A 22,658-nucleotide genomic window follows, 5' to 3' on the forward strand; every position below is an offset into this window, starting at 1 on the left:
ATTTAGGTTTGCCTTATTTTATTTTAGTTTTAGTAATTTTAGAACTTCAACTTCACATTTCATTTAGTTGTCGAGGCAACATTTCTATTGCTATCTACAAAAAAATTACAAAAAAATAAAAATAAAATAAATAAAAGTACCATAAAAGAAGCTCATACGACTGTTTGAAAAATGTTATTATTCTGCTGATTTGTTGTTGCTGGTATGGCCAAAAATTACACACTTTACTGGACCTGAGCTTACATGACCTAACATCTAAAAGTTGTATTTGTATTTACTAACGTATTAACTAATGTTAAGTTAATGCATTATTAAGTTAATGCATTAACTAACATTAAGTAATGGGATGATTTCAAGCAGACGTTCAATAATTTATTTACTGAGTAAGTGTTTCCCTCATGCAGCACCGTAAACACTTCAAAGACCTTAATCATAACGAAATAAGATTACATTTTCCAACATGTAGAGGTAGATATACTTCACTTGAGGTCAGGGTCAATGCAATCTGTTTAACATTAATAAGTTTGACTCTCTCCTATGCAATTTCAATGAATGCCTTTAACCAGCTCTCTAAATACCCATTATGGCTTTCAGCACTTTGTGCTTCAATATCACTAAGGCACTGACAGTATGCGTCAGGCTAAAATATCAATTAATCTCTCTCACAAGTGACTTAATGAGCTGCGTTTCCACCTTAATAATCAGTCACCTGACAGTGTTTCCGGAGTCCACCTCGATGGTCCATGTGCAACGGAGGTTGTTGTCATATGGGAACGGGTATCCGGGAGACAGTATCCGTCCGGATGACTCACCTTTAAAACTTCCCCCACACTCCGCTACAACAGATCAAAACAAGAAGTTATTGCGCTGTCAACTCCCACCCACGAAGAAGATGTATTTGGTCAGAGCTTTCTTTCTGCAGTTAATGAGCTCTGCACAGACTCAGGCCACTGGAATCTCTGTTGCTGGATCTGAAACGACCACGCCACCCCCTCACAATCCCAAAGTGGCCATGCAACAATGGGCCGTAATTATGCATGCACGAGACACCGCTTTTAACTATGTTGCTTGTGCATGGCATTAATTAAATGTTAAATCTCTGTCCACGTTATTTATGAGCTTGGTCTTGCATGAAAAGCTGTGGACCGCTGCATATATCACAAAAAAGGAAGTATTATCATATTCATTACAGTGGTCTCAGACACAATATCTGCACTACATTGCTCATTAAAGCACTTGTTTCTGTAGCGCATTATGGATCAGCCGGAGCAACGCTCATCTTATGATCAAACAGGCTTCCTTGTGACAAAGAAACTGCTGACATTACAATGGTCATGTAATGAACGCAGAGACGCCTCAGATGGACACTCAAGAAATAGAAAGCTGGCCCCTGGAGATTATTATGTCTTATATCTTTTCAATGGCCTCTTTAGAGCTAGAGTGCGTCTCTCTTTTTTAAATACTTTCATATATTCAAGTTCAATTTGCAGAGTCAACTAAGTAAACCATTCATAGCTTGATTGCCCTGAAAAGTGTAAACAGTGACTCGGTGGCAATATCAAAACATTGGACTTTTTGCTTGAGCACCACAAGCGTAGAGCAACATTTTGAATCAACCAATCATGTGCATTTGTTCAACCTATGGTAGAGTGGGTGGAGAGTTTGGAAACAGTCAATATTTTTGCAATTCTTCTGAAATTAATTTGTCTTACTGCATGATTATAAACTGTGAAAATATGAAACCAGTTAATAGCACCTAAAAATATATGTTTTCCTATATGCATAATGTTTTCATATCAATGCTCTGATTAATATTGGATATTAAATGTCAAATGATAAAAACTTAAAAAATACACAAACAATTTTTTTCTTAAAACGCTACAAGTCCCAAAAGCCCACCCTTGAGTTTCTACACTCTCAGAAAAAAATGTACAAAGATGAGAGCAATGACCTAAACGATAAAAGTTACATCGTTGTACCTTATGTACCCCTAAATGGTACATATTAGTACTCTGAAAAGTATAGTTTGGTAAAGTGAACATATTAGTACCTTTTGGAAGGGTACCAGAGACTGAGATTATATGATATATGTAACAGTGAATGTTGTGAAGTGTGCTATTTCTCAGCTACCCACTAACAGACCAACATTGCCAATAAAGCCTGAATAATGAAAGTAAAATAATGCAGCCTAAAAGTGAACAAACTATTTTTTCTTAAAATTATCTAACAAGCCACACCCTAGCAACTCAGAAGACATCATCAATCACCTAGCCACACCCTAGCAACCATTCAAGCAAATAGGAACACCTTAGCAACCCTTAGCCACATCCTAGCAACAATTCAAGCACATTAGAACACCCTAGCAACCCCCAGCCATATCCTTGCAACTCAGAACACCCCATCAACCACCGAGCCACACCCTAGCAACCAGTCAAGCAACAGAAGACCTCAGCAACAACATAGCGATACCATGGCAACCACTCATAAACCATGGAATTATGATATCAACTTGTGCTTGCCTGAAATACTACTGTTATTTTCAGACATGCAGTCTCTAAAAATCTAGATAGGACATGAGGGTTGAAATAACAGCAAAAGCAAACCATTTGGTCAACAATTACCTGCTTAGTTATGGAGAAAAAAAACACCTTAGCAAAATTAATATTGTATATTGCACTTTATAACTGCATGTGATCTGTTTTGTGAAGAGAAAAAATAGCTGTATAAAGTGAGGCATTTATCAGCTAGCTTTTGCATGAAATATTTAGCACAGCCTCAATGTGCACCATTTTGATGTCTAAATTCCCAAGGCGCTGTCATAAGAGCAAGCAGACCCTTGAGGCAAGCTTCCAGCATCTGCTCACCGGATACCGTCTACAAAGAGCACAGCTACTTCATTCTGACTGCTCTGTTCTTCATCAGTTTCATCATACAAAAGGCAAGTATATGCTGGACTACCATAAATACTGACAACTCTATGAGCCCAATTAACTTACGTGCAGTTATTTTATAGTTTGCCTGGGATTGAAGTGCTTTGAGACAGAGGCTTTGTTCTGAAAACATTGTGATCTACCTGTACTGACTGCATAGGTAGCTGTGGTAGCATCTTTAGTGATATGGAAATTTGCAAGTGACGGATTTGGAAACAAAGAAAAAGAAACGAAAACAATTCCCTGCTGAAAAAACAAAAACAAATATGGCACATATTCCAGGCCGGTTTATGCTGGTTAGAGACATTTGGCTAGTAGACCAGCAAAGTCACTCTGTTCACTATTCATAGCTTTCAGTCACGTGACCGACTTGAAGACTTGGAGGGCAAAACATCCATAGAACTGCAGCACAAGCCTCTCAATTTTCCATCTGTTTCCCAGCTGGAAGTATTTAGATCAACTCTCAAAAGAATAAAACAAAGGTATGTGAACAAAATGCAGGTTTTGGACATTTTCAATCCATATTAAGCACCCTCACCAATATTTAAATCATTAAACAGTGCAACAAAACATTGTAAAAACACTTAAAATGTCTTAATATATTTAAAACAGTAATTTTAAAAGATCAAATTCAGTATTCACCATATTAATGGTGCATCGTTTACATAAGCAAGCAGATGAGGCATGAATGCAATCCGCTTAATAGTTCAGTGTTTTTCATATAATGGTTTTCTATGTGAAACCATTTAATGTGAAACTTTGCACATTGTGTTTATATTCTTGGTTCATATGCTTGCCTGTACAAAATAAACAATCAATAATGTTTTTTCTGAATTTCGCCTTTTAATATCTGCGTTTTATTACATTATGTAGGGCCCTATGAAATCCGTTTTATTTTTTCCTAAATTCCGTTTTTTTTTTTTTTTTTTTTTAATTCATTTTTTTCCGTTTAAATTTTTCTGGATTCGTTTTTTTTTTTTTTTTCAGTTTTAATTTTTCGTGACTCCTTTTTAATAGTTAATTTAAATTTTTATTAATCAAAAAGCAAGTCTAATTAATTAAAATCATGAAACATTTATTAAAAGTTTAACAAAAATTACATGTTTAGGGCTCTATGTATGGAGCCCTTTTTCTCACCATATTCTTTTGTTACCAAATTGTGTTTTAGCATGTCTAATTATTTAAATGCATAAAACAACTTAACTTATTCTTTTTTTTTCTTAAAGTAGCCTTATGATTTTTTTTTTTCTCAGAAATTCTGTGTGCACTTACATTTTTCTAGTTATTAAATGAAGGCATAAATTAATTTCATTTATCTTTTAATCACTGAAAATTAAGCAAACTTTACTATTAAAATTAAAACATGTAAGAAATGTTGTGTGATTATTCCTTAAAAAATAATATTTGTTTCATTTTAGTAGTAGTATGCTATGTATATTCTACTGAAAAATGTCTTCAAATCAATCCAGACTTTTATTTTGACGGGTTGCCGTGAATACCTTTACAGTTCTGTGTATGTGATATGACGCTAGTTTTACTCAAATCAAACGGTCAAATGCTCCTGAAATTATTCTCAGAGCAGTTCTGGAGATGTTGTTCATGTGTTTACATCCCCATTTAGTGAGACAACAGACGCTGAAATCACCGCGAGCATCAGGTGTGCGCATTATGTGAGTAAGTTTAGCTACATGAAAACGCGCGTCTGCGCCATTCATAAATAGACACACAGAACATGCAGGATTCATATTTAAATCGACTTTTGCAGCTTAATATTTATAGATACTAGTCCATATCGCGATTTGATTTAAGTATAATGACCTACTTTTGATTAATTCATTCAAGATTTGACAAATTCCGTGACATTCCACGTTAAACTGTGAATTCTATTTTTATAACTGGATTCCGCGATTCCGTTTGCATTTTCTGCATCACGGAAATCATAGGGCCCTAATTATGCAATCTGCGTAAAAAGCTTTGTTTTGCCCTCCAGGTGGGTATTCCTATAAGGTTGTGACATGAAAACTATCAATAGAAGCCTGTTTCCACCACGGGATAAACAAATAAATAAATAAAAATTCTGCCTTTTTTCTCTAAATTCCGAATGTACATCTCACAATTCTGACTTTTTTTTCCCTTTTTTTCACATTTCTGAGCTTATATTATTTTTCAAAATTAATATATAAAAATGCAATTCTGACTTCTCTCAGAATTGAGATATAAACTCGAAATTGCTAGTTTTTATGCATTATAACTCGTTTGACTTTTTTGTTGATCAAATGGTCATGCAGCATGACAAATTAATTTTTGAAATTATAAATAATCCATGTGTTTTCTCAATTAATTTGGGGTCATAAAAACAACCTGTTAGATAACTGGGAATTTATATAGGAATAAAATAATGTTGACAGAGTAAAGCAGCCCATATAGCCATGCTTAATGAGTATGAAAGTGCCCAAGACATACTTATACTGATAACCAGCAAACAATATGCTTTAACTTGCTAATGCCTTGCTAGTTAAACTAGTGGAGGAGCATGCAGATGCTGTAAATAGTAAAGTAATGCGATTAGAAGGTTAAAAATTTTGAGCATCTCAGTTGTCTATAATTATGCAGCTGGTGGCCAAATCGCCATCCTGGACAACATCCCATTCTGGGAAGCAGCAAACAGCGTCCAAAACACCACATATGCTGGTCTTTTCAACATGGTAATTATAAATATTCACTCTCTAAATGACTATGTACTCAAAAGCCATTTACACATTTTTTTTTTTTTTTGCACTGTATAAATCTCAAGGCTACGTGAGCAAAAGATTATTTAGTCATTAACAGTACAAGCTCTTATAAGCACATTAAACTCAGGATTTGAGCAATGATCCAATCTCTGATTAACAATGCAAATTAATCCTTGAATGGCAAAATATAAAACCACCAGTAAACATCTAAGCTAGCATTGCTAAGCTAAGTTTTGTTGTTCTCATATGACCAAGCAAGCAGGAGACACTGCAGATTATTGCATGTTAACAAGAAATCAATAATGCAACATATTTATATTAATATACATTCCTGGTGCATAATTCATGTTTATTACTAATTTAAAATTACTTGCTGCAGCTCTGAAATGACTTTGAATTTATAATCAATATCTTGAATCATGAAGAAACTATTTTTTTAAAAATGAATTTCTTTAAATCATATTCATTTAATTTTTATGCAATTTTAATAATTCATTTGCGTGTGTGTGTGTGTTTACTTGTTCATTTCTAATTTTTATATTGTACAAGATTTACAAGTTAACACTAAACAATGCATTTATAATCTATATCTTGAATCATATAGAAATTAAAAATTAAATACATTTTAATATAATAAATTTTTTATTAATTTATTTTTATTTTAATATACAGTACGTATTTGTGTGTGCTACGTAATACATTTACATTTGTAAAATAAAAAGTTTGCAAAGCATTATTATGAACTAAACATAATGTAGAAACTTTAACTTTCTGTAAAGCTGCTTTGCAACGATTTGCATCATGGAAAGCGCTATTCAAATAAACTTGAATTGAATTGAATGAAAAATCCTTAAAAATTGTTAGTTGAGAATACCTAATGCAACTAATGTTAATGAACTGAGCCCAACTGTAAAGCATAACCAAGTTGTCTCTATATTAAACTGGCATAAAAGAAAGTACTCAAATTCAGAAAAAATTAAAGTCTTGTGTTAACATGAAGCAGCCATACAAGGTGACAAAAACAACAATTACGTTAATCTTCACAGTGCATCAGGATCAAAGTTTAATTGGGTAAAATGTGTAAGATGGAGAGGGACTGAAATCAGGCTGTAAACACATCAAACACAGAGCTGCCATTCCAGCGCCGGTGCAAGGCGCCTGACAGATTCTAGTAGATCCATTATTCACAACAAAAACCTGTGAGGTATTTGTAGTCACACAACGGACACAGCTGCATGTGCAATTAAGTAGAATCCATGTAAGGACAAATGCTCAGGATCAAATACACACATGCAGTGGCTGTGTTTGGAACAAAACTTACTAGCTTACTACTTATTGAGTACTGTATATAAATTACAGTGCATGCTATTTTTAAATAATATGTGAAAGAAAATGCATTTTTGTTTTATTTATACTGCAGATAATTATGGTAGTAAGATATTTCGAACACAGCCGACGTCTCATCCTGCTGCATGTGAAGGGTTGCAATGGATTACCTATGCATGAGGGGAGCGGGTGGTCCCACGTCCGTCTCTCGCCAGTCATACATCTCAATATGCTGCTGCCATGGAGACTGTAGCCAGGATCACAGTGATATGTGACCACGCTGCCAGCAAAGTGGCCTTGGTCACTGATTTTGGATCCAAATTGAGGCACACCAGGTTCGTCACAATGAGAAAGTTCAAAACCTGGAGGAGAAAAGCAAGTGAAAGGAAAATCAGTGGGTGTTTTTAATGATTTCATGATAACGGATTAAAACTTCTTGCTTGGAAACATCTTCATTTTCATTATTCATCACCCATTTTCCTCTCCTTTTTACTTTTAAATGTTTATATTTTATATATAGTTTTTATTACTCAGTATTTATGAGTTTTATTTTATTTAGTTTTAGTTATTTTAATACTTCAAGTTAAGATAAATATTTTGCAAATTAATATTTTTTGGAACAAAAAATAATTACACTCTTTTACACAAATTAAACTGACATAATTTCCATCACACACAGCAATTTTGCAACTATTACGATTTATTCAAAAGTTATTGCACTTGGTTTTCAATGAGATAAATGTATAAGTAAAAATATAACACTAAACTTAAAAATATATACATCGAGTATTTAGGATATATCCTAAATACTCAATGTATATATTATCACACACAAACTGAAATGTGTGTTCTAAGAACATTTATGTCTAAACGTTAACATTAGTCATGCACTTTTAGACACTCTCTAATTTATTTAGGTTTGTGTGTGATAATGTGGCCATGGTTGAAGAAACATGCCGCTGATATTTTAGAGACCACCCAGCAAGGTGTGGAAATGCACCAAGCTGCTGGAGTTCAAAACAGAGTATGAGACAAGAAACATGCGCATCCATACATGCTTGCTGAGTATTTAATTTCAAAACCATGGGTATTAATATGAAGTTGGTCCTCCCTACTGCTACTGGATAAAAATGTCCACTCTTCTGGAATGGTTTTCCACTAGATGTTGGAACAAGGATGTAGGAATTTGCTCATTCATAAAAACCAGCGGTACTATATGTGCAAAGCTACAATAGCAAAACCTATTAATCAAAAGGGGTGCTCAGATACTTTTGTAATGTGTGAAAATAAAATTTGAAAGGACTTCTAAATAGTTTTTCTGCTTCATAACAACCATATCAATCATTTCAACAAAGTTAACCTCTAAAATCAACTGAATTGCAGGGCTGCAAAATTGTCCCCGAGCCTCCAAATGAAGTTCCCACTCTCTCCTTTTTGATTTGTACAATTAAATTTTACAAGCAAACACAATTTTCTGTGTATTTCCTATGTCATATACAATTACAGTGAACAGGAGCACAAATAATATCATTCCAACCGTTTAATCCTGATCAGATCTTAATGAGAGAAAGATACAGCTAATTAATTCATTAAAACTAGGTGTGGGTGAAAGAATCACAATCCAAGCCCACCAGGAGTTACTCTCCCAGCAGACCGACACACGGCGTTATGAAATTCACTTTGAGTCTGCATAATGCAACCTTGTTATGCACATAAAACAATAATAAATCCAGAGCCATAATAATATTCACATTTATATGAACACACAGCCTGATAATACTGTGAGACAATAACGTGAGCAACACTGTGCCTGCTAATTAAGACTTTACTGACTGGAGATGAAAATACAGAAGATGTTATAGAGAGTTTATGGATATTAGCAGATTCATTCAGCTCTAAAAACTATAGTCTTGTGTGAACACTAGTATCACATCGGACAGCACTAGCAGAATTAATCAAGAGAATATCACATTAATCATGATATTGATACAGTAATCTCAGAGAGTACAGCACTTCTGACTACTGGCATAAACTCTGCAGCTTATTCTGCCCACATACACATGTAGTGGTGGGCAGAATAAGCTGCAGAGTTTATGACAGACATAATATAGTTGATTTTTTTTTCCTTTATGCTATTACTTTCCTTTATGCTTTTAAAAGAAGTATCTTCTGCTCACCAAGGCTGAATTTATTTGATTAAAATACAGTAAAACATTAATATTGTGAAAAATTATTACAATTTTAAAGAATTGTTTTGTATTTAAATATATTTTAAAATGCAATGTATTCTTGTTATGACAAAGCTGAATTTTCAGAAATTATTACATTTCAAGAAACATTTCTTATTATTATCAATGTTAAAAACAGTTTTTGTAGCTTAATATTTTTGTGGAAACTGTGACTAATTCCAAATGTACATTTTGTTTTATGCATTATGTACTATAAAACATAATATTAAATGTGTGAAAGTCTTGTGATGCTATTTGTTACTGGAATAAAATAAAATAAAATAATAAAATAAAAATATAAATTATTTCCATGTTTTTGCAACAAAATTATTTTTACAATGTACAGAAAGCACTCTATTTCTACCACTCTAACCTTTACAAACACAACCGTACAGTACAGACACAGAAACTTGTTGTCAGCGCTGCTCTGATGACTTTTATCAGTAAAACAGTTTAACAACTTAAAAGCTATGTCATTTCTCACAAGCGATGTAATATGGTGCTGTTCTTGAAGCAGATTAATTTACAGTTTCGCTATTAGTTGAGACTCTGCTGCTGAACTCTGTTGAGAGACGCACACACTCAGGTAATACACATACTTTTAATCTGTCTCTCTCGGTCTCATAATTGCATCAAAAACTGCACTATTCTCTTATCAACGGCTCAAGCCTCAATTACTGGGTATAAAATTACGTTTTGGAATTACAAACGGAGGCGTGGGATGACATGAGTTAGAAATAAATCCTACACACAAGAGCGTTTTAAGGACAAAAACCTGATGAATGTCTCGAAATACAACATCTGAACAATATCAGAGGTGTGGTAACCATAGTATAAGTGGAATACTCGACTCCAGTCTGTTGAATTATTAGAAAATAATGCACACCCGAGTTATAATGCATTATTCTGACTTTGCATTATTTTCTATTAAATGTTGTTAGTTATTACATAATATAATATAATATAATATAATACAAACCAAAAATAATTCAGACACCAGATATAATTATTTATATATATTTTATTACCATTTTCCAAAAATTTTGTGAATAAACTGTGATAATGTGTGAAATGTTGAAGGTGTCTGAATAAATTATGGTTTGACTGTATATTATATTATATATTATATTAAGAAAAAAATCTAACTGACATGGTGTAAGACTAAATAAGGGAGAAACATTTTGGGCGAACTGTTCCTTTAAATGATACATGGTTCTGAGTTCTCTTTCACTTTTTTTTTTTTTAGCACAGCTAAGGTCAAAATCCAAATGCATGTTATCAGTGCCTGATAGACAAATGAGAGGCTGTTAGTGCCACGCAGTAAATGAGCAAGTCCATCTGAACGCCTCCAGCGCTGGGCATTAGTAAGTAAGCCAATTTTTAGTGACATTTGACACTTGGTGAGTGTTAATTTTTGACCATTTTTGTACAATATCAGTGCACTGACAGCATCCTAAAATAAAAACTATAAACATAAACTACATTTCAAAAAAATAAATAAATAAATATAATCATGAAGGAAAGAAATAAATACTTTTATTCAGCAAGGATGCCTTAAATTGAACAAAATTGACAGTGAAGACATCTATAATCTTATTAGAAATGTATAATAATAATTTCCATTTCAAATAAATGCTGTTCTTTCTAACATTCTATTCATCAAAGAATCCTGAAAACAATGTATCAAATCATATTAGAATGATAGCAGAATAATGCAGCAAATCAGCAAAAAAAAACCTATGCATTACAGGAATAAATTATATTTTAAAATATAATCAAATAGAAAACAGTTATTCTAAATTATAATAATATTTCACAATATTACTATTTTTACTGTATTTTAGTTCAAATAAATGCAGCCTTAGTAAGCAGAAGAGACTTCTTTCAAAAACGTTTCAAAGTGACCGCAAACTTTTCAATAAAAAATGCTTGAACTTTTATATGAGTGCAGGAGTTCAGCAGACTCCCATTTATCAGTAAAACATGCCGAAGCATTGTGCAAGAAAATCTGTTTTGATTGAAGCTTTATGAAAACCAGATGGGACTAATAAAAGTACAGTCATTTGCAGTCTTGGTAGGAGTGAATTTAATTATCATCAAAGCTCATCAAGGCTGAAATATTAGTGAAACACTGTTGATGTTACACGTCCCACTCGATTATTGCTTCTGTTAGCTTGTGGGAGACACGCGACTAGTTTCAGGAGTTTCGGAGCTCTACGCACAAATTTGTGAACACCACAAATTAATTTGACCCAAATATCTACAGCATGTGCTTCATGCACACATATTAACTTTATTTTCACTTTTGGGTAATAAAAGCTTCACCGGGCAGGCAGGTTGTGACAGATTAAAGACTGGAAGCTCTAGTGTGTGTGTTTCTACAAGCAGTGTGGAAGAAAGCAAGAGTACGAGAAGACTTACTGCTGTAAACCAGCTTAAAACCCTCAGCCGTATCCTCTTGATCAGAATAAAACTCCAGCCACAGGTGATTCGACGTGCTGGTCAACGACTGACCCAACATAGAGGAACCTGAGAAACCTCCCAGAACTTCAGCCGTGTTGTCTGGACCATCATACAACTGGGGAAACAGACCAGAAAAGTATAGTGTTCTAAGGTTTTACTAATGTTATGAAAAACATCCAGTTTTGAATTTTTTTTAAAAACATTTTATCTTGGTCATGTGAACGTAAAAATAAAAATAATAAAAATAATAAAACAACATTAAGGGTATGTTAAATTTTTTATCATTTTGCAAACATCATGGGAATGTTCTCTGAATTATTTGAAATAAGTGACAAGTGGTCTAAAAAAAAACATTAGACCAGGGATAGGCATGTTCGGTCTTGGAGAGCCGCAGTCCTGCAGACTTCAGCTCCAACCCTAAAAAAACCCTCACCTGCCTGTAGCCTTAGTAATCCTGTAAACATTGATGAGCTTGTTCAGGTGTGTTTGATTAGGGTTGAAGCTGAACTCTGCAGGACTGCGGCTCTCTAGGACCGAACTTGCCTACCCCTGCATTAGACAAACATCCAACTAAGGCTACATCCACACGAAGCCAGAGCTTTCCCTATCCGTTTTTTTTTTTTTTTTTTCATCTCAAGAAATATCTGTGTCCACACAAAACTGACACAAAACGATGTGGTGTACATGCCAGACCTGTATGTGGTGCTGTAATTAGCCCTGTCCACACGGAGATGCGTTTCACTGTATATGCATAAATTTTGTATCGGTGTTTCATCCACACAGATTCGGCGTTTGGCGAGAGTAAAACTGATATTTTTTTTTTAAACCGGTTCCCAGAGTGAATAAATCTGAAAACGCCACCCTTGCATTTTCATATGGACAGGGAATCCGCATATTTTCTGAAACGATGATGTCATCTGCCTACATCTCGCCCCTAGTCACGTAACAGCAACAAAAACATGAACAATCACTGAACGATTGTCTTTTTATTAACTAACATTAACACAGATTAATCAATTTATTGTTTCACGTTCGTTTGTATACCGCGCACAAGGTTTATGCGCATAGTCCAAGTCTTCTTCTCCATTTTTAGTGTACAGTATCTCTGTGGCAGAATTACAGTGTCACATGCTGGTCTGGCATGTATACTACATTGTTTTGTGTCGGTTTCATGGTTTGGTGTGGACGCAGATATTTCTTGAGACGAAGGGTGAAAAAAAGATTGGATAGGAAAAGCTCTAACTTCGTGTGGATGTAGCCTAAAATGTTTCAGAAAAACATTCTATGAACAATATTCTGTTTTTGTGGTAAAATTGTGAAAACATTATTAAAGGCCAGAAAACTTTATGCAGTTCTATTAACATTACTAGAAGAACGTTTGTTCATAAAATTGCCAGAACCATGGGTGGGTTGGTATTAATATGTTGCTAAGGAAACAATGCGTTGCTTTAAGCATTTATATCCACTCTGAATATTGCCCAAAATAATAAATTTTTGTTTATATTATGTGTTTCTGGTACTTTTAGAATCAAATGAATGTGTTGCAAGCATGTACAGACTCTGACATCGGTGTATACGCAGTCCTTACCTTGAGAACATCACCGTGAGCCAGATTAAAGGTGCTAGCTGAGATGTTGATTCCTTTTCCTGCCTGTACTTGAATGTTGTAGATGCACTCGTGGTTGTTCTCGTAATTGCGAGGGTAGTTTGGGGACAACAGGACACCGGCGTTCTTGGAAACAGTTGAGCCGCACTCAGCTATGGACAATGGGGAACCGTAGTGACATAGTGGAACAGCAATACGTAAAAAGTGTAAATTTCGGGAAATAAAGAAAAAAGCCAAAATCTAGGTATTCAGAAAGACAGCATATCATAAAAACATGCAGTAGATTTAAAAAACACACATCTCGAACAACATATTTACTCTCATTAGTTGCATTAGAGTCAGTACTGTAATCAATGCAATGCATTTAACTTGACCTTCTTTCAACACATGAGGAAAAATCATCCGCAGTTTCTCTGTCATGACTTGTTATGCTGTCAAAGGGTAAGAAATCATACTCAAAATTGGATAAAAGTAAATAAATAAATACCACATTTTTTCCATAACTAGATGTGAATCGCTGAATTAACTAGCTAATTAATTAATTAATTTTCAAAGTTGTAAATAAAACAAAGAGAGTACGTTTTACAAGAAAATTCTATTTCAGTCTAAGAAATTGTACTCAAAAGTAAACCAAATTTACTTCCAAACTAGATGCAAATCACTAAATTAAACATGAAAATTATCTGCATGTTATAACAATTAGAATAACAGCATTTAAAATGCATGCTTTTCAAAGTAGCATTTATAAAAGTAGAATACACTTTATCAGTAAGTATTTTTGGAATACATTTCACAAGAAAATACAATTGCAGTCTTTCTAATTCATTTGCCGTTTCCAATTATTTTTGAAATGTACAAGCAATTTTGGAGTGAAAAGTACGTCTTTTTTAGTGTATAATACATATAATAAGTAGTTTGTATCATACTGTGCAGCAAGTTTTGAGTAGTACACTACTACTCCATTCAGAACATACAGTACGACTCAACAGCCTGTCGTCGCTGAACTCGAATGCAACCATGGAGACTTGTCAAACTCTGGACGTCCAAGCAAATGAGAGCAGCTGACCACGTACCCACACACCTTGGCAGAGGTGCACTCCATATGCGCCGCCCACCGCCCAGGCAAGTGATTTCTCGAGCGCCCTGCAGGCGGTAACCAAGGTCACAGGAGAACGTCAGAGTGTCGCCGATGCCAAATCTGCCACCGCTGTGCCTGCCAAACTGGGGCACACCAGGGTCCTCACATGGCTCCAAATCATATTCTGAAAAAGCAAAAAGTTTAGCTGGAAACCTAGTTGACCTCATTTGCTGGTGCATTATGTTATAGAGGTTGAACTTTATTGTATTCTAAAACTTACTGTAACATGGCTTTGCAGGATGTGACAAACATAATTCATGTCAACTGTAAAAACCAGGAATTAGTTATGAGCCCTTTGGCTCTGTTCCGAACCCTAGTGAGCTGTCAACATAGGCAGCAATTTTAAGGAATAGTTCACCCAGAAATGAAAATGTACACACCCCCAGGTAATCCAAGATGTAGATGAGTTTTTTTCTTTTTTTTTTTTTTATCAGAATAGATTTGGAGAAATTTAACATTGCATCACTTGTTTACCAATGGATCCTCTGCAGTGAATGGGTGCCATCAGAATTAGAGTCCAAACAGCTCAAAAAAACATCACAATAATCCACACCACTCCAGTCCATCAGTGTCTTGTGAATTGAAAAGCTGTGTATTTGTAATAAACAAATCTATTATTAAGATGTTAAAACTTCTGGGTAAAATAAGTCCCCATCCACAATATTGCTTTCTCTGTTGAAAAAGTCATCTTGTCTGAATCAAGAGAGAAATATGCACAGATCAAGCACTGTTTACAAGCAAAAACAGTTCAAAACAGCTCTAAAAAATATATATGTAGGTAGAATTTGTGAGAGACAACCGGAGATTTAATTAAATTTTTCACTGAAGGAAGTGTTATTATTGATTATTGCGGACTTATATTTTGGTAAGGACTGTTTTAAATTAAGCCGCCTTGATGATGGATTTGTTTCTTACAAACAAGCAGGTTTTCACTTCACAAGATGTTTACTGATGGACCGGAGTGGTGTGGATTACTTGTGGATTATTGTGATGTTTTTATCAGCTGGTTGGACTCATTCTGACGGCACCCATTCACTGCAGAGGATCCATTAGTGAGCACTGGTAAAGCTAAATTTCTCCAAATCTGTTCTGATGAAGAAACAAATTCATTTGCATTTTGGATGGCCTGAGTACATTTTAAGCAAATGTCATTTTTTGGATGAACTATTTAAAAAAAATAATAATAATAATAGATGTGCTCTTGATGCAAAGTCTGCTTCAAATAAAAAGCATAAAAATAAATGATAAATAAATAAAAATTGCTATTCAGTATCCAAAAATTAATGATAAAGATACAGTAGTCACAGTAAAAAAAAAAAAAAATGATGTGCATGTATGTATGACAGCCTACATCCTTCATAGAAGGAAGCTGCTATGATTTAGGTTTAAACGCATAAATAGTCAGTACATGTCAAACGATCTGTTATAAAGACAAAGCAATAGTGATCACGTAATAAAAACAGTTCCTCACACTTGTGTGGAGACACATTAATGTTGGATCCAATATAGTTGCAGAGCATTGTCTTTTAGTTTCAATCTTTCTGAAAATCCTGCATGGAATTGTGCCTTGTTTGTAAACAAACCCGTGGTAAAATGAAGTGAACAAAAGGAGTTTTTTCTGACGTGGTCTGGAACTACATTAAAAATAAAGTTCATCCAATCTTTCATAATGTTGGGATCAAAAGGAAGGCGATGCAAAGACAGTTTTTTTTTTTTCACAACACATTTTTATCATTTGGTTTCTGTTAGACCTGTGTTTGCTCTCTCGTTATTTACACTGCATGCATGAATGCATGGTGGGTGGGGCTAAACAGGCAGTGATGTAGAAGCAGGCGCTGATCATCTTCTGCGGAGGCACATTTAGCCACACTATTACGTCATAAAGTGACACATTCTACAAACTGACATTGGCAGATTGGCTTCAATATAAGCTGTTTTTAGACAGAAAAAGTTTTGAGTTCTGAAACTTACAGAATGTTTTTATAGTACAAAGATCAAGGGAATTTTGATTTCTTAACCCTTTAAAGTCATATACCTTTAGCTTTGCAACATGCTAAAGTTCCATCCTATTGGAAGTGTCTTCAGGTCTTCATCGCCTGAGGAGTGCTAATTACTGTAGATGAGGCAAATATTTAAACTATTGTCATGTATTTGGTAGAAGAATTATCACAACAATTATTAAAATGTTTTGAAATTTGTTCCTGATAAATGACACACAGTTCTTCTTGTTGCTTTATTTTAGCATGGTACTTCAGTCTTGATATTCAACCAATGTCTCTTGTAACATAACATCATGATTCACAGAGTAAACAGAGAGTGAACATTTACCCTCGGTTATCTGCAAGCACTCAAACAATCAATTAGAGCTATGATAGCAACAGTGTGAATCATTTACACATATGTAAATGATATGCAGAAACGGTTAGTAGGACCACAGCTGCGGTTTCAATTAGATCCTGGCGCAATGAGTTCAGATGACTTTGATGGTCGATGGCAACGACATGAATTGCTTGTTTGTCACTTTTGCCTCCTCTGAGCTCTAATATCAAATATTCAAATCTATTTAGAAACTCAATGTGTTCAGCATATGAATGCTTCCAAATTGTCACTCCGAAGCTGTATAGAAAATTGAATAGATTTCATGTTATGTAAAGATATCAGTTCTCGTCTTTGAACTTTCAACATTAAGGCTTGAATGCTAACGGTGGAAAGCTTTTGTCTGCAGTTTCACGCCTGATACTTTTCGCATTATGCATGTCAGCTTCTGCCAATCCCATCAATATTCATTACCAGAAAAAGGCCAACCGCTGTTTTCATCAGGTAATATATATTAGGCTAATACAGGAACTTGGCTTCTGGATAATTGTATGGGTATTCATAACTCCAGTCTTTAATTAATGTATATGATGGCTCAAGTAAACATGAGCCAAACCCTATGGGCTCTCTTCACAACTTGGATTTCTATCAGAATGGCATGTCCTCTAACAATGTATCATATAAAAGAAATAGTTCAGCCAAAAAACTGGAAGGCTGCCGCCCACCCCCCATAACCTGTGTTGTTTTAGTATCATACATATACTATAATAGTTTTTTGTAATATCTTAAATTTGATTTTATTTGCACATTTTCTGTTTGCACTTTAATTTATTCACACCCACACATACAAATAAAAAAAGCAATGTTTAAGTTATAGTAATTTTGTTGTATTTTTATTTTTTTTTTGTATTTAAATCTGCATTCTGTACTTTTAATTTTTAAATTTTAGTTTTAGTTTTTTTTTTTAGTACTTCAAGTTAAACTAAGCGAAAATTAGACAAGTTTGTGAATTAAAATGATAAAAATAATAATTTCAGATGTTGCTTATTTGAAGTAACAAAAGTTTTGTTTCTTTCTTTTTTCTTTTCTTTTTTTAGTTAATGATAACACCCTGTCTCTAACATAAAATGATACATTTTTTTTTTAAAGAATATCTGGCTTTGTTGATAATTTTTGCTCTTTTTTGAATGGAGAAGATCTATGTAAAAATTCTTCACATTATTCTTAGAAAAAGAAAAAAAAACATATGGGATTGTAATGACATGGGAATGTCATTTCTAAAGGTGTAATGATTAGTATTATAATATATTGTAACTATGGTTACAATTATTAATAAAATACAAAATGCATTATAAGGTGCATTACAAGGCATAAGTAAAGCATTAAAACCACTTTTATAATAAATTACACAAAGGCTTTAAGTAAAGTGTTACCAAAAATTACTGTAACCAGTCATGAACAGAGATTCGGTTCAACTGCTTTAAAATATTGATGGCTTCCTAGCTGTTTCTCGACTATGAGCTCATATTAAGCTGTCAGATACAGTAGGTTTCTTTTCTACTTTTACGTCAAAAGGTAGATCAACTAATTCCATTAGACGGCAGCCCAGTTTAACCCAGTGCCCAGTGGGTATCCACGGTGACCATGCAGCAGCAGGATGATCCAGTGGGGATCTGTGACTAATGAAAAATGCAGCCCAAAGCCAGCTCTAATATCAGCCAGCAGTTCGCCACTAAAGTCTGACGAGAATACTGCCGGCAACACTGATAAGTCTCAGACTTTCAATAAGCCACTGAGACTAAGCTCAAGCTGTTGCCAATTAATTACCTTTATCAATGTACCAAACAGCATCTATATCCAACTGCTGCTATGACTTTTCATAGAAACAGGCTTGTAGGAGCTGATGACGATAGCAGTTGGTCTTGTCCTACAATAACCTTTGATAATATCCTCAGATTAAGATTCAGATGATAAAGGATGGTAACGGCTTTTACTTTCATCAAGGACAAAAAATAATAATTACTGACATTATTGCACTGTTAGCAAAATTTTGTGCTGTAAAAGTTTGTGTAAAAGATAGCAATTTTTAGGAAAGAATGGATTCATAATTTCACAATTTAGGTAAAAATGGTTTTACAAACAATCTGCACAGAAAATTGTGTAGCTCAGTGTTTATGTAACTTGCCACACTGAACTGATTACATCAATTTATGTAAGAATGGTTTCATAAATGATTTACAGAAAAAATTGCTTTGCTCAGAATGGCTGGCTCTGTTCGCAAACTGCTACAAATTTAATGCAACAATTTACATAAAATTGTGTGTATTGCAGATGCTTTCTATCAAAACGGTGTGTGTTTTCTAATAATGCATCACGCTGACCTTAAAGGTACAGTTTAGTCAAAAAAACATTTTGCTCTGTTGATGATTTCTGACCTTTTTTTTCAGAGCTTAGTTAAATGAGAAAGAGCTGTGTAAAACATCTTCACATATTTCCTCAAAAAAAAAAGAAAAAAAATGTAACAGCATATAAGCATATAGTGACATTGGGATGCACAAAAAGTTGCATAATTTTCATTTCAGATTAACTATTTTTTTTAATTTACTGCTATTCTTTGCATAAAAAAAGGGGGTTCAGTGCAACTTAAACTTATAATATTAATAAATAAAGAAACCAATAAACTAATACAACAAACAAATAATTAATAAGTAAATAATTAAGAATAATAACAACAGTAAAAGACCAACATGAATTATAAAATCAAATGGAACACTGATTCTTTTACCTGAGAAAGAGATGTTGAAACCCTGGAAGGAGATGGAAAAGTCTGAGATGAAGCGAAGCTGAGCCTTGAAGTTGCCGTACAGCCCGGCGTTGACTGGCGGGGGCCGCTGCGAACCGGTGAGCCGGGCGAGAGGCCGCGCAAAACTGCCGTTCTCTGTCAGGAGCAGGTAGTCATGGTGATCCTCCAGGTGAAACGCATGAAACGTGAACTGCACACCTGAGAAGAAGAGGCATCAGATGAGGACAACAATTATTTACTTCTTCAACAGGATACATCATGTCAAAAGAAATGATTTGGATTATTTAAGGAAACAAGGTGTAAGTGGAGAAATTATGGCTTTGTCTTTAAATACTTTAAGGATAAAGAAGCTAATCAGCTAAACTACATAGGGATCCCTATTACTATTATAATATTAAAGGTTACAATTAACATATAACTAACATATAATTAATAAACATACAATTAACATCATAGTGGCCAGATTAATTTAAACATGCATTAAATAATTAAGACATCACAAACAGGTAATGTAAAACAGAAATTATACACACACACACACACACACACACAAAAAAATATATATATATATATATATATATATATATATATATACAAACACAAACACACACACAATGTATTTGTTCTGTACACTCACACAAACGCATACACAGTATGTGTTCAATAAATAAAAAATACAAACTTGTATGTGTTCATTGACACCTAAAAAAATTATATATTTGACAGATCTGATGTCAAAAGCGAGCTCTCATCTTCTTCTGACAGCACATGAAGAATTCTCCTGGGTACATACCTTTGCCATGGCTGACCTCCAGAGTCCATGTGCAGTTTAATGAGTTGGGATAGAGCTCTGGAAAGCCAGGAGAGAGGATGATGCCCTCTGGGCCCTGGACATCGCCTCCGCACAGAGCTGCAGGAAGACATGTGTGGAATCTTAAAAAAAGATCTAAAACTTTACAGGGAGCACATATGCAACTGTTCTTGTATCACTTTTAGTGCTTCGCTTTCATAGACTTGACCAGGAATTCTGTTGAGATAAGCAGTGTTCAGCTGTGGGAATTCAAAGAGCAGGGTAACCTTCACCGGCAATAAAAAATACCACCGAAAGGTTAACGAGAGTAACGAGAATTTCTTCTACTTTGAGCTACTTTCCACCTGCCGTTGTCTCCAGAAAAGGTCACAACCACTTTACTTTGTCTATGAAAGTTTTTCTAAGGTGATGAGTGAGTGTTACTGTCCATGCAAAACTCTCTGCCATGGTTCTAGGAGGTTATGGATGATTGCATGAGCATTGCTATGCCGTTTCAAAGTGCTTGCAGTCAGAAGAGTCCAAACTACAGGTTTTGATGACATTCTTCTTCGATGGATGTCTATGCATTTATTTTCACACAAACAGCGCAGGAAGAGTTACGTTTAAAACAAAAGCAATAATTACACTTGACTTAGTGAACAGTCCTAATTATACTGAATTTCAGAAACTTGACATCCAATTGCACACAAGAAGTAAATGCACTTATGTCATTGAGATGTGTATGAAAGAGCATTCCTGTAGCTCAAACAGTGGAACTCAAAAATCATGGGTTCGATTCCCAGGGAGTGCATAAACCTATTAAAAAAAAATGCTTTGGACAAAGCATCTGCCAGATGCATAAATTATGTATGAATAGTGTGAAACTCATTTGTGAAACCAAGACCAAAATCATTAAAAATAATCATGAGTAAAATGATTGCAATTTTAGGAAAGAATGGTTTCATCATGTCACGATTTAGGTAAAAGTGGTTTTCTGAACAATTTGGACAAACATTTGAGTTTGGAATGGACCAGAACTCAAGTAAATTGTCACACTGAACCGAATACAATTAATGAAAGAATGTAAAACAAACAAACAAACAAACAAACAGAAATATTTACAAATAAATTAATTCTGCTTTGTTTGGCTGTTTTTGTAAATAGGTGCATCGAAATGAACGTGGCAATTTGCATTAAATTTGTACACACTACAGATGATAAATAAAAACATAAAAAATGGGAATGCATTAACTCGTTTAGAAAAATGCTTAGGATAAATGCGTCTGCCAAATACATAATTGATAATGTCAAATTACAGTAAATAGTACTTCATGTTCATCAAGTATTATTTCATAAAATATTTTAGACTTGTGTGCAAACAAAAGAATGAATTTGGATACATCTTTAAGCATATTACAAAAGTAAATGTTGTGCCAAGGAATGCTGAAGTGACACTGCAGAAGAAGAAAAATCCGCAAGACATTCACACGCATTGTATAAACTCTAGGTGACGAACAATCAGTCAGAAATTATACTGATTTAAGTTTCAACAGAACTGGTTTAATTCAGAACTGATGTTTCCTGCTGTCAGAGAAATTATGTTTTAGATGAGATGTATGTTTGCAGTCTGAATTGAATGTGATGAGAATTATTACATGCTTGTACAGCCAGACTTCAATTACAATGCTACTGAATATTCTTGAAATTGTTGTGAATGTCGAAATCAAAGAACCGTTTAAATGAGCAGCGTAAATTAGTCTAATTGAGACTTGTAATTGAGATGACAGCTTACCGTCACATGTCGGCAGAGGGTGGCTCCACCAGTGGTTCTTCTCACAGACCAACTGTTCCTCGTGGCTCAGTCTGTATCCAGGCTCGCAGCCAAACCACACCACCGAGCCGATGGCCAAGTCCTGCCCATAACGCATCCCATTTATGGGCACGCCGGGGTCCAAACATGAGTGAGTGTCCAGAGTGACGCCTGAAGCACAGCAAATGCAAAATGAGAGATTTCATGAAATTTAAAGGTACAGTTAAAGGGGATTCATTTCAATTTCCTTTACAGTTTCATTTTATTGTGCATTAAAAACAAATATATAGTTTCGGGGGGAACTATGTAAACTTACCTAAAATTTTATTATTTCATTTCATTTAATCATTTTATTTTACTTTATTTTATTTCAAATTATTGTTACTTGTTGTGTGTTAATGTTACTTGCTGTACCACTATCAAATTAAGCCTTGCATTTGCATTGTATGCAGCTGTGCTGAAATGATTTGACAATACGAATGCAATTTTTTGTCAAGCTAATAAAGCATTAAATTA

At 34.4% G+C, this 22,658-nt stretch overlaps 1 protein-coding gene across 3 annotated transcripts in view; it reads right to left on the reverse strand.

Moving 5' to 3' along the window:
* Positions 1-22,658, reverse strand: part of csmd3a (CUB and Sushi multiple domains 3a) — a 227,044-nt gene that overhangs the window by 119,122 nt on the left and 85,264 nt on the right. For all 3 annotated transcript variants that reach the window (XM_042773196.1, XM_042773197.1, XM_042773195.1), the window contains exons 18-25: positions 22,125-22,313; positions 20,336-20,452; positions 19,525-19,740; positions 14,359-14,547; positions 13,268-13,437; positions 11,638-11,794; positions 7,159-7,350; positions 710-836 (exon numbers count right to left, since the gene is read on the reverse strand). In XM_042773196.1, the coding sequence (XP_042629130.1) occupies positions 710-836; positions 7,159-7,350; positions 11,638-11,794; positions 13,268-13,437; positions 14,359-14,547; positions 19,525-19,740; positions 20,336-20,452; positions 22,125-22,313 (1,357 nt within the window). The remainder of the gene's footprint in view (positions 1-709; positions 837-7,158; positions 7,351-11,637; positions 11,795-13,267; positions 13,438-14,358; positions 14,548-19,524; positions 19,741-20,335; positions 20,453-22,124; positions 22,314-22,658) is intronic.

The sequence above is a fragment of the Cyprinus carpio genome, chromosome A16 (assembly GCF_018340385.1).
Source record: "Cyprinus carpio isolate SPL01 chromosome A16, ASM1834038v1, whole genome shotgun sequence".
Classification (NCBI taxonomy): domain Eukaryota; kingdom Metazoa; phylum Chordata; class Actinopteri; order Cypriniformes; family Cyprinidae; genus Cyprinus; species Cyprinus carpio.